General features: G+C 39.1%; 1 protein-coding gene across 1 annotated transcript; it reads right to left on the reverse strand.

Moving 5' to 3' along the window:
* Positions 1–288: 288 nt before the first annotated feature.
* camkva (CaM kinase-like vesicle-associated a) lies at positions 289–7,271 on the reverse strand. The gene is made up of 10 exons (XM_085407963.1): positions 7,177–7,271; positions 6,313–6,444; positions 5,003–5,077; positions 4,728–4,866; positions 4,456–4,576; positions 4,274–4,349; positions 4,018–4,154; positions 1,748–1,826; positions 1,550–1,637; positions 289–570 (listed from the first exon to the last, which is right to left on the reverse strand). Exons 1-10 carry the CDS (start codon positions 7,269–7,271, stop codon positions 289–291), a joined length of 1,224 nt encoding a protein of 407 aa, XP_085264089.1.
* Between the last annotated feature and the right edge of the window lie 4,362 nt (positions 7,272–11,633).

Consider the following 11,633-nt stretch of genomic DNA (forward strand, 5'->3'; position numbering starts at 1 on the left):
TGAATAAAGTTGAGTTAATTTCACTAAACTACGCTGTGAGTTTTTTATAGTTCTCAAGGAAAACAAACACAACAGAAGACCTACTTTGCAACAAAACAAGGGAGAGTGGCGAACACTATTGAAAAGACTAGTCATTACATAATGCAAAAGGATGAAAGTGAGTTGTTGTGGATTAATTCTGCAAACTGGGGGTAAACTTAGACGGCAAAGACACAATATCATGATGCCAGATTTATTGGCTGTACTGCACATGGGATTGTTGCTCCTCCTTACGTGTTTGACTGAGGTCTAGTCTCCTTTTCTCTGTGGCAACATTTGAGGAACATCACCATTGCACCTTGCCTGCTCTTCCTGTCTGGCTGCACTGAGCAGGGAGAGTGCAGTCTGTGTTTCCGGAGCCTTTTCGCTGCAACCACCTTTCATGTTGGCGGCAACGCCGTCGCTGCCACCTGCTGGAGGAGCAGGAGCACCGCTTGGTGCGTTGGGGTCAGCTGGAGCCCCCGTGGCCCCAGAATCGCCCTGCTCAGATGCTCGAAGTCTCTTCATGAGAGTAGTCACTCTAACAGCTTTCTGTGAGTAACGAAAATGTAGTTCATATAAGATGATTACATACAAGGAAATACATTAGTCCATCTTTTCACTTGTGCTCATCATTGGCAACATCACTAGCCACTTCATTAGGCACAACTGTTCAACTACTCATTAATGCAAAAATCAATCACATGACAGTATCTTCATGTATTTAGACATGTAGGCAATATCCTTTTGTGCATTGTGCTCTACCTACATACAAGATGTATTCTAATATCTGTAGGTACTTTATATATATTTATATTGTGTGTATTTATAATACAATATAAGATATAATATATAATCACCCTTTTTTTGGACCATGACACCAAAAAATATCCCTAATTTGTGTACAAACTTTGGAATAAATGCCATTCTGATTCTGATCCACTGAGCAATACTGGGAACCAGTAACTCAAGTCTTGAATGCACATCAAAACTTGAACGACATGGGCTACAGAGCAGCTGAAGACCACACCATGTGCCACGCCGCTCAGCTAAAAACAGGAAACCGAGGATACATTTTTCACAAGGCTTATCAACATTGGACAATAGAAGATTAGGAAAAAGTGGCCTGTTTGATTGTAGGTTCATAATTTTGTGTAAACAACATTAAAGCATTCTTCCTTGTGTAAACAATTCAGGTTGCCGTTGGTGGTTTAACAGTCTGCGGTAATTTTCTTGGCACTTTGGGCCCCTTGGTACCAACTGAGCATTATTTAAATGCTACAACCAACAGTTTGAAAGCAAGCAGGTACTATCAAAGTGTGTCTATTCTAAGAAACAGAGTCAAATAAGAGTCATTTTATGGATAAAGAAATATGTTTTAGACAATTTATACAACTAGATATAGCCTGCTAGTTGGATCCTGGGCCACAACTGAATATAACGTATGTATGTAATACACTAAACATTACATTAATTATGTAATTACATTACAGCATTAATTTAATGATGTATACTTCATATGAAGGACTACCTTCCACTTGGCTTTGGCAAAGTTCTTTTCAATTTGTGCACAAACGCCATCCTTGATGTTCTTATCTGAGGCAGCATTGCCAGAAATCCTGAAAATAAGTAACAAAAGAGAGATTTTCCTCCAGTGCCAATCTATTCATCAACTTCATAATTTAACTTGTATTCATGGTACTGTTTACATTTGATTTTGGTTCTTTACCATTCATGGGCTATGGCTTCTTGTGCCGTCAATCGCTGATCTTGGTCCACTTCCATTAAAGATGCCACTAAGCTTTTGGCTGTAAAAAATACAAATAAAATAAACAAACAAACAAGAAATAATATAAAAAAATATTTATACCTTGGACACATCATTTGCAATCTGCCTATTGCAGACACACATACATGCAACCTTGTTTCCAAAAAAGATAAGGAGTTGTGTGAATTCATATGGTTTACATATCACTTGAGTGCAGATGACCTGAACATCTCAACTCAGGATGTGTTTTAGAGAGACCAGCCGGATGTAGCAGTTTGAGACAGCTGTAGTAAACTAGTCTGATTCGAGTCATGTGATTGCTACTGACTCTTTTAGTACAGAGTCACACTGCTGGATTCTGTCCATTGTCTAACATCTTTATGGCAGTATGTTCAAAAATATTTAGACAGTGCTGAGTTTTGAGGTTTGCATATACAGTGGGGCAAAAAAGTATTTAGTCAGCCACCGATTGTGCAAGTTCCCCCACCTAAAATGATGACAGAGGTCAGTAATTTGCACCAGAGGTACACTTCAACTGTGAGAGTCAGAATGTGAAAAAAAAAAATCCATGAATCCACATGGTAGGATTTGTAAAGAATTTATTCGTAAATCAGGGTGGAAAATAAGTGTTTGGTCAATAACAAAAATACAACTCAATACTTTGTAACATAACCTTTGTTGGCAATAACAGAGGTCAAACGTTTACTATAGGTCTTTACCAGGTTTGCACACACAGTAGCTGGTATTTTGGCCCATTCCTCCATGCAGATCTTCTCGAGAGCAGTGATGTTGTGGGGCTGTCGCCGAGCAACACGGACTTTCAACTCCCGCCACAGATTTTCTATGGGGTTGAGGTCTGGAGACTGGCTAGGCCACTCCAGGACTTTCAAATGCTTCTTACGGAGCCACTCCTTTGTTGCCCGGGCGGTGTGTTTTGGATCATTGTCATGTTGGAAGACCCAGCCTCGTTTCATCTTCAAAGTTCTCACTGATGGAAGGAGGTTTTGGCTCAAAATCTCACGATACATGGCCCCATTCATTCTGTCCTTAACACGGATCAGTCGTCCTGTCCCCTTGGCAGTAAAACAGCCCCATAGCATGATGTTTCCACCCCCATGCTTCACAGTAGGTATGGTGTTCTTGGGATGCAACTCTGTATTCTTCTTCCTCCAAACACGACGAGTTGAGTTTATACCAAAAAGTTCTACTTTGGTTTCATCTGACCACATGACATTCTCCCAATCCTCTGCTGTATCATCCATGTGCTCTCTGGCAAACTTCAGACGGGCCTGGACATGCACTGGCTTCAGCAGCGGAACACGTCTGGCACTGCGGGATTTGATTCCCTGCCGTTGTAGTGTGTTACTGATGGTGACCTTTGTTACTTTGGTCCCAGCTCTCTGCAGGTCATTCACCAGGTCCCCCCGTGTGGTTCTGGGATCTTTGCTCACCGTTCTCATGATCATTTTGACCCCACGGGATGAGATCTTGCGTGGAGCCCCAGATCGAGGGAGATTATCAGTGGTCTTGTATGTCTTCCATTTTCTGATGATTGCTCCCACAGTTGATTTTTTCACACCAAGCTGCTTGCCTATTGTAGATTCACTCTTCCCAGTCTGGTGCAGGTCTACAATACTTTTCCTGGTGTCCTTCGAAAGCTCTTTGGTCTTGGCCATGGCGGCGTTTGGAGTCTGACTGTTTGAGGCTGTGGACAGGTGTCTTTTATACAGATGATGGGTTCAAACAGGTGCCATTCATACAGGTAACGAGTGGGGGACAGAAAAGCTTCTTACAGAAGACGTTACAGGTCTGTGAGAGCCAGAGATTTTCCTTGTTTGAGGTGACCAAATACTTATTTTCCACCCTGATTTACGAATAAATTCTTTACAAATCCTACCATGTGAATTCATGGATTTTTTTTTCACATTCTGTCTCTCACAGTTGAAGTGTACCTCTGGTGCAAATTACTGACCTCTGTCATCATTTTAAGTGGGGGAACTTGCACAATCGGTGGCTGACTAAATACTTTTTTGCCCCACTGTATATGCCTGCTGCTGTCTGAGGCTGAGGTAAATAATGGTCCTGATCCCTAAGTGAGAACATACAGGATTTTTTGTTTGGTTATTTGTTTGCATTCTGTTTTTTTTCCTACATTTTACACAGCATCTCAACTTTTTTTTAAAAATTTTATAAACAAGGTTGTACAGTCAAATACATTGAGTGTCTCTTACCAGAGTCTGAAATATCATCCCAGTATGGGGAATCAAATTCATAATCCCCTGACAAAATCTTTAGGAAAAGATTCTTATCACGATTATCAGAGTCATCTTCTTCAGCATCATCATAAAAAGGAGGGTTCCCAGACAAACTAATGAGGTAGAAAAATGAGGATAAAAGAATAAGACTTTCTTCCACAAAACTCTAACTTAAGAAAACAAAACAAAACTTGTAATACAAGATACTCTAAGCACATTATGAGCCACTTACAGTATATACATGATCACACCTATGGCCCAGCAGTCCACAGGTCTTCCATATCTCTGTCTCGCCACCACTTCAGGGGCTAGCAGCAAAAACAGGTTTTAAGTATTTTGGCAGGTTTGCACTTTATAGTTAAAAACTAAAGCAGTACAAGATGAATTTTATTGATCTGAACTGATTTTACTCACCAAGATATTCAGGAGTCCCACATGGATCTTTAATGAGTCCATTTTCCAGTTTTGCCAACTGGAAGTCGCTGATAACAATTTTGGAGTGCTTCAAGCGATTAAAGTAGACCAAGTTCTCCAGCTGGTTAAGGAAATGAAAGTTTGTTTGTATCATAGAAAGCATATGATCTTAATGAATGCAACCTTATTACAAGGTGGTCCCTGCATACAGTAATTTATTTAGCCAGTGATGACATGCTGTTGTTTTTCACTAGGTGTCAGCAGTGCAGTACCTTAAGGTTTCTGTGGACGATTTTCAGAGAGTGCAGGTAAGCTACAGCTTCCAACACCTGCCTCATAACATTGCTGGTGTCCCTCTCTGAGTAGTAGCCTTGATCTAAGATCCAGTCAAAGACCTCTCTGCCTGTAGCACTGGCAAAAAAGGACACCTAGATTTAGTACGTCACTTTTTGATAATACTCTAAAACATTTCACAGATTCAATAAATCGTTTCTTTTGTGAGAGTTGAAGAGGTACAGTGAGCAACAAATGCCCCAAAAGTACTCACAGCTCCAGGAAAATAAAGTACTCTTTCTTTGTTTCGAAGGCGTCAACCAGCTGAAGGATGTTGTGATGTTTTACCCTTTGAAGGGAACAGGAGAAAGATGCAGTGACGTAGGTGAGGTTACATGAGAAATAACTGAGTCAGAAAGGATAACAAAATCTCAGTGGTACTCTGTAAAACAAGAGCATAAAACAAGGTAAAGCTGTGTAACTGCAACAGGCAGTTTTTTCCATTACGTCAAAAACTGCCAGCATGGCATCACCACGGTCTAGCTCATCAGAGGGTGAATTTTTAGAACACCAACTAAAACAGTGCAGGCCTTAGTCAAGCAATGACAAATCACCACAATAATATGTCAGTTCTGGGTTCATAAATAATCAACATCTAATGAATTCCTTATTAAACTGATTTGGGACCAAGTATGCTGATTGTTATTATAATTTCTTGTCAGTTGCTGGTATGTTGACCTTTATTATGTATTATTTTTCATGCAAATGTGACAATTGAGTCCTTAGACATCACAATAGGCCCACCGAATGTTACGTGTCATAGAATCTCAGGCTTTTAAAAATAACGTTTTACAGGATAAGAATGGTGGGAGACCCAATGAAAAAATCCTGACCAAAAATGTTTTTAGTTCTAATTTTGTCAGGTCCAATACCCATTTGTCACTAATGAAGACCTCATCTTAAAGCACAGCTAACACACTACTTTTATTTTATTTTTTTAAAGTGATGAGCAGTAGTTTTGTTTTTTTACTCATCAGTAAACACTAGATTTAAGCTGCACCTCTTGTGCTCTAATAAACATTTACGAAAGCAGTCCATGTGGGATAAACCCATGTTTATGGTAATGCCATGCCATCTACTGCAATAGTTATGCTCACTGATCTCTCTTTTTCTTCTTCTTCTTCTTTTTCTTTTCTTTTTTTTTTTTAGCAGATTTTCAATATGTTAAAAAGGCATAAGTCATAATTTGGCTGCAAAATAAATATATATTAAAAGGATAAATTAAGGAGTTTACTTCTCAGCTTGGTAGATGGTAAGTAAATTTTGAACATCACCGGACTTATCCTTTAAGCAAAAACAAATATGTATGAAACTTGCAATCTGACTTTACTTGACTTTACTCTGTTTGTCACTTTTGCAATATACCAAACTTGAATATTTTGGCTTTTTCACCACAATGCCTCCTTTTTGGTATTTTTGGCTGAACTCAGAGATAAATGGTCATTTCACATCAGCTTTGCTTCACTGCCAGGTGGCTTCCACACCCCTAAAGCTCTGAAATGAGCAGCGCCATACTTTACTTACATCTTCAAGATCTTAATCTCATTCTTGGCAGCTTTCCTGACTTTCCTTCCATCCTTTTTGTGGAACTTTTTGCATGTGTACATCTTTAAGGTGTTCCGGTCCTTCGCCCGGAATATCTCACAAAACTCCTCTCTGTGTCAATATGGAAAAAAAGCAAACATATATCATATTATGAGTCAAATTCCTCAGAAGTCTGTACTAGAGATGGCATGATACCACTTTTTTATGTCCGATACAGATACCGATATCATAAATTTGGATATCTGCCGATACTGATATGAATCCGATACAGTGTATTTTTTTAATGAATAAAACTGTTTGTGGGCCAAAAACAAACAAGAGAGACGGACTCGCGACAGAAAAGCTGATCAGCTGATCATTGATCAGTTTCATGATTGAAGTAGCAACAGGAGAGGGAGGGGAGAGAAGAGGCAGTCGCTCCAAATATCGGTTGTTAAGCTTAACGTGGGAATGCTTTACAAACATTCAGAGATGAACTTACACACTTGCTTTACTTCTCTCTGGGATAACTTTCTTGGAGATGAAATGCCGGTTTGGCAGCACGTAGCGAGGCTCCAAATGCTCAATCAGACCGCCGACAGGTCTCGCACGCCACAGCCGCTCTATCACGTGAGGCATACTGCTCCGACGTGCTAAGGTTCTGAGCTGAGTTATGCCATGTCGCAAATTTTGTGAGGTGCTTTTGTGATATTTAATGGATCAGATTACATTTTTTATTTCTCTCCGATATCCGATCCAGTAATTTACGTCAGTATCGGAGCGATACCGATACGCGATATCGGATCGATCCATCCCTACTATGTACACACTTGTCAGCATTCAGATAGGGAAAAATTTACTCACGATTTAACAATTTGTCCGAGGTCATACTTGTCGGTCACCTCTGAGGGACTGTTGTAATCCTTCTTCTCCCCGAGTGTCAAACAGCCAAATGGCATGGCAGCTCGTGCCCTAGCCGGGGAATATCTTGCCAACACAACCTGCCAACGATGGGTAATAAGTGAAGAGATAACATATGAGTATAGCTTTGTTTTGAAAGATAACGGCATAGTACATAGTATTTGCTAAATACTGTAAACAACATTATTGCACACGAGTTTTAAAAGCTGTGCTAAAAATTACTTGAGAACGAAATAAACTGTTTCATTAATGACCCTAAAAGAAATAGGGGGAATGGTTTCTCAGCGATGCGTTTAGCATTAAATGAGTAAATGCAGTAAATCAGTGCACACATTTGCAGGAAGCAAAACTCTCTTTCTCTGGAATCTTTTTGGTTGTACATCTGAGACTAGGCAGGCATAATTGAGCTTGTGGGAGCAAATTATTTCAAATTACCACAAGAGAAACACAACATAAAAATTTAAAATTTCAGTAATCTTCTTCGGGGAACTCAGTGAGACCAGCAAGCGTGCTTCTTTCCATCCTGCAGTGAGTCAGCCCTGTACTGCAGGAGCAGCAGCTTTCATTTGTCTGTTTTCTGCAGTAAAGAATATTCAGGTGGATCTGACCTTGTGCAACAGCTGACATTTTTTCTGCTTTTGTATGCTAAACTGCTTAAAATTTGGAAAAGCTGTTGCCCTGTTGGCTTTGAAATAACAAGAGAAAACACCACAATATTAACATATAAACCCGTACATGTTCACTGTCAACCAGTAGGAAGAATTCAATTATAAGAATTAAGAAAATATACGAGAAAATCTATTAGAGAATAATATTATTGTCCAAGTACTGTACTACAACAAAATAAGTGGTAGTTTATGATCACAAAACTAATGAATAACATGCAGTGTAAGCCACATGGCTTCCCAAAAAGAAGTTCAGTGCCTTCGTTCGAATACGTAACTGTGTGTCAGACAAATATTATAATGCTGGAAAATGTGAAATCACATAGGATAATTTATTAAATGCTTATCTTTTTTGGTCAATCTTCCCAAGGACACCAACAGAGTAATGTAAAACAATTTAGACTCTAATAATATAGTCTGTGATTTATACAGCGATTTTATGGTTTGAGTCAAAACACTGACAGGTTCCAACAATGTGTATTAGTTCTCCATGTTCCGTGAACAACAGCTTCCACACACATCATGTATGTGATCCATCCATCCATGCATGGGTGGCGATTGACTGATTGGAGCCCATCAGAGATGTTACAGGACGAAAGAGTGAAAAGCTGAAATCCTGGGTACAGCCTGGACAGATTGCCAGTGTATTTTCATGCAGGTTTTATTTAACTCAGTTCTGCAGAAATCCCAGGTTCTGAACCACCAATTAATTTTCTATAACACAAATCTCGATATGTTGTAAGATAAACAACATAAATATGAGAATTTTCAGTATATGGGAAAAAACTTTTACTAAATATGTCAATCATACATCATAAATAACCTACAGCTTTCATAAATACAAAACACTTTGAGTGCACTGGTCTCTCTAATGACCAAAATAACAGAGCTTACAAATACATAACAACATAAATCCTTAACTGTAGGATAAATGACTGCATGCAGGATGACATTTCCAACTGTATGCCACAAAAAGCCCAATAAATTAAATTCACCCACATGAATTCCTCTAACAGGTTTCTATGCCAATTTCACAGCCTGGCTACATAACCCCGCTGCTTTTTTTTCATCATGAAAATTGGAGCACTTTTATGGACACAGAGTGATCTAACACTGGATCATTTGCTATAACGTGTTCTCAGAGCAACGGCATTTTGTGTCTCGCCTTTGCTTTGAATTAGTTATCTACTTTGCTTAGAGACTTTCTGTCTTGTGAGATCAGTGCAAGCAGCTGGTGGTCAAAGTGTTTACCAGCTGGGCTTCTGGTTTCAATTCTAGGTTAGAACTCAAACTTTGCTTTGAAATTACACATAACTTTAAATTCTGATAACCTGAGCTGATGCGGCTGAACAAGTCCACAACTGCCAGCTAAAATTACTGATGACATAGGATCTGTGTGTGGATAACAGACTATTTTTTTGGCAGGCCTTACAATGGAAGTAGCAGCCAGTGCAGAAGAGTGGGAGTACAAAAATTCTGACTGAGGTGTTGAGTGATAGCCTCAGTCAAGACCAGAGATAAAGATTTCTCCCGGCTGCTGCATCCAGTAATATCTGTAGTACAGCAAGGTGTAACATATTTTAAGAAGATGTTCTTTCAGTGCACTTTTTAACAATGTATTGCTTAAGAGTAATTGTGAATCAAGATAGCACCCTCGAGTCGAAGACACTGGGATGGTGTAGGTGACCAAATGTTCTCAAGGAGACTCTCCAAAGACATCTATGGGAGATAGTGACGCTGCAGTATCTGAACGCCTTATCTTTTCTAGCGATATTCCAAATTTTAGCTTCTTTTTAAGCAATCTAAGAAATGACACAAGTCAGGTTAATATGTCACCATAAGGCTATTTAGTGGTTTAGTGGAAAGACACAGTTTCCAACTTCTTTATCGCTTGGATTTTGTGTTTGCAAAGTGCTCTTTCAGTAAACAAATTGATAACAATTCTAAAATGCAGCATCCTTTATTAGACTTCAGCAGATGACCTTTATTGCATTTTTTACACATCTTCTATCTCTACCTGTATGTACTGTAAAATCTTTGACGCATGAGGTTCATATCATTAGTACTAGGGTAAGCAATGCAGTAGGTAGTTACAGTACAACTATTATTAATTTAAGAGCTATGTAATTGTGTGTGAATAGGAATGCGGACACATTATGCAAGTTACCAGCATTTCTAAGTCACTGTTACTTATGTGGTAAAAAGTAATCCACCCACTCTTTGACTACAAACAGGCCACTTTTATTTTGAGCACGCTAAAGTGAAGGTGGGGGTCAACTTGGAGTAGCCAAAGGGATCAAGTCTCTTCTTTTCAGCCATTACTTTTTTGTTATTTAAGTCCATCCCAGACTTTACTCAAGGTTGTGTTTTTTCTTCAGTGTGCACAAGCAGGAGATGTTTCCTGGGGGGGTGAGTGAAAGACCGAGAGTGCTGCAAACTAAAAGCACGCGATCCATCTCCTCCTGCAGAGCTCTAGCCTAAACAATTCCATACTTCAGTTTACCATTTGCCTGGTGAAAATGCAGAACACAACAGCGTGGCTCTCCTCTGTCCTAAAGGGGCGAGCTTTCACTTCTAGAGTATGGGAGCGTTTGAAAGATATGCCCAAGCTAAATCACATCCTCTGCATCAATCTGACAAGAATAATACCCAGACTCACCATTAGCATTTTCTCTCACTCAGATTGATACAACTCTGTTGTCTGGGTATCAGAATAATTTCTTTTCATTATACATACACCAGTCCTGTAAGGCTCATTTAGACCAACGGAAGAAAACATACTACGTACGTGAGGACACAAACGCACACATTTTACTTTCATTGTTTGTGTTTATTCAACCAGAATTCATGATCTTATTTACCCTCACTTATAAAAGGGCTTGAACAAAAACTAGGCCGCAAGCATATTTAGTAAGGTCTGACCAGAGTTTTAAGAAACACGCATTTTATCTCATGGCCTCTGTTTCTCACCACACAGACAATAGCTACCGCAGAAAGACAGACAATATCATGAATGCCAAGCAGAATTAGAAGGTAAGGCGGATGTCAGACCAGTTAATACAATTATCAGACCTCACAATGAATCACAGATCCCTACACCTGTTCTCATAAGCTTGAGTCACAGGACGGCTCAGCAAACAATAAACAGAAATATGGCAAGTTGGGCAGAATTTTGTGTGCACATGTTTTTCCCCTTTCAAAGCAATCTTTGAGATAAGAAGCAGTTCTTCAGCAGAAGACAGAAAAAAAAAGATAGAAGACACTTGACTATTGCTGAGTCAGGGGTCTTTTATCTATGCTTTTTGAAAGAGCTGAATGAAGTGCTCTTCAGTAATGGGGATGTAAATTATGTCTCAAATTAAGTCGCTGAGCTCAACTTAAAAAAAGAAAAATATAACTAGCGACACCCTTGGTGAATAATGACAAAGGCAGAACGGTGTGATTAGAAAACAAATTAATAAAAAATAAAAAAAAAGATGTCACTGTCCAGCTGCTGATTGGTAGCATAAAGTAGTAGCTCAGGTTATTTTGTTTTCAGTAATAACAACTTTAATATACAGCCTACAAAGCTGACAGTCGTGATGCGTGGGGTTTGAATAGACATCTTTTTTTTTACAGAGGTTTTGCAACATTAGAAACCAAACACAAAAAACTCCCATTTCTATGCTGAAATGGGATTTAAACAAAAGTGAACAAAAAGGTCAAAAATGTATAAAGAAAAAGAAAAAATGATCC

This window comes from Rhamphochromis longiceps, linkage group LG5 (genome assembly GCF_057381845.1).
Source record: "Rhamphochromis longiceps isolate RC_006_pf linkage group LG5, R_longiceps_female_GT1.1, whole genome shotgun sequence".
Taxonomy (NCBI): Eukaryota; Metazoa; Chordata; class Actinopteri; order Cichliformes; family Cichlidae; genus Rhamphochromis; species Rhamphochromis longiceps.

Excerpts from the sequence above, each read along its gene's own strand:
- camkva (XM_085407963.1), bottom strand. The coding sequence starts at position 7,271 with ATGCCATTTGGCTGTTTGACACTCGGGGAGAAGAAGGATTACAACAGT. Across the intron at positions 4,350-4,455 it reads TGGGACTCCTGAATATCTTG|CCCCTGAAGTGGTGGCGAGA; the intron begins GTGAGTAAAATC and ends TTTTGCTGCTAG. Across the intron at positions 1,827-4,017 it reads GGATGATATTTCAGACTCTG|CCAAAAGCTTAGTGGCATCT; the intron begins GTAAGAGACACT and ends TATTTTTTACAG.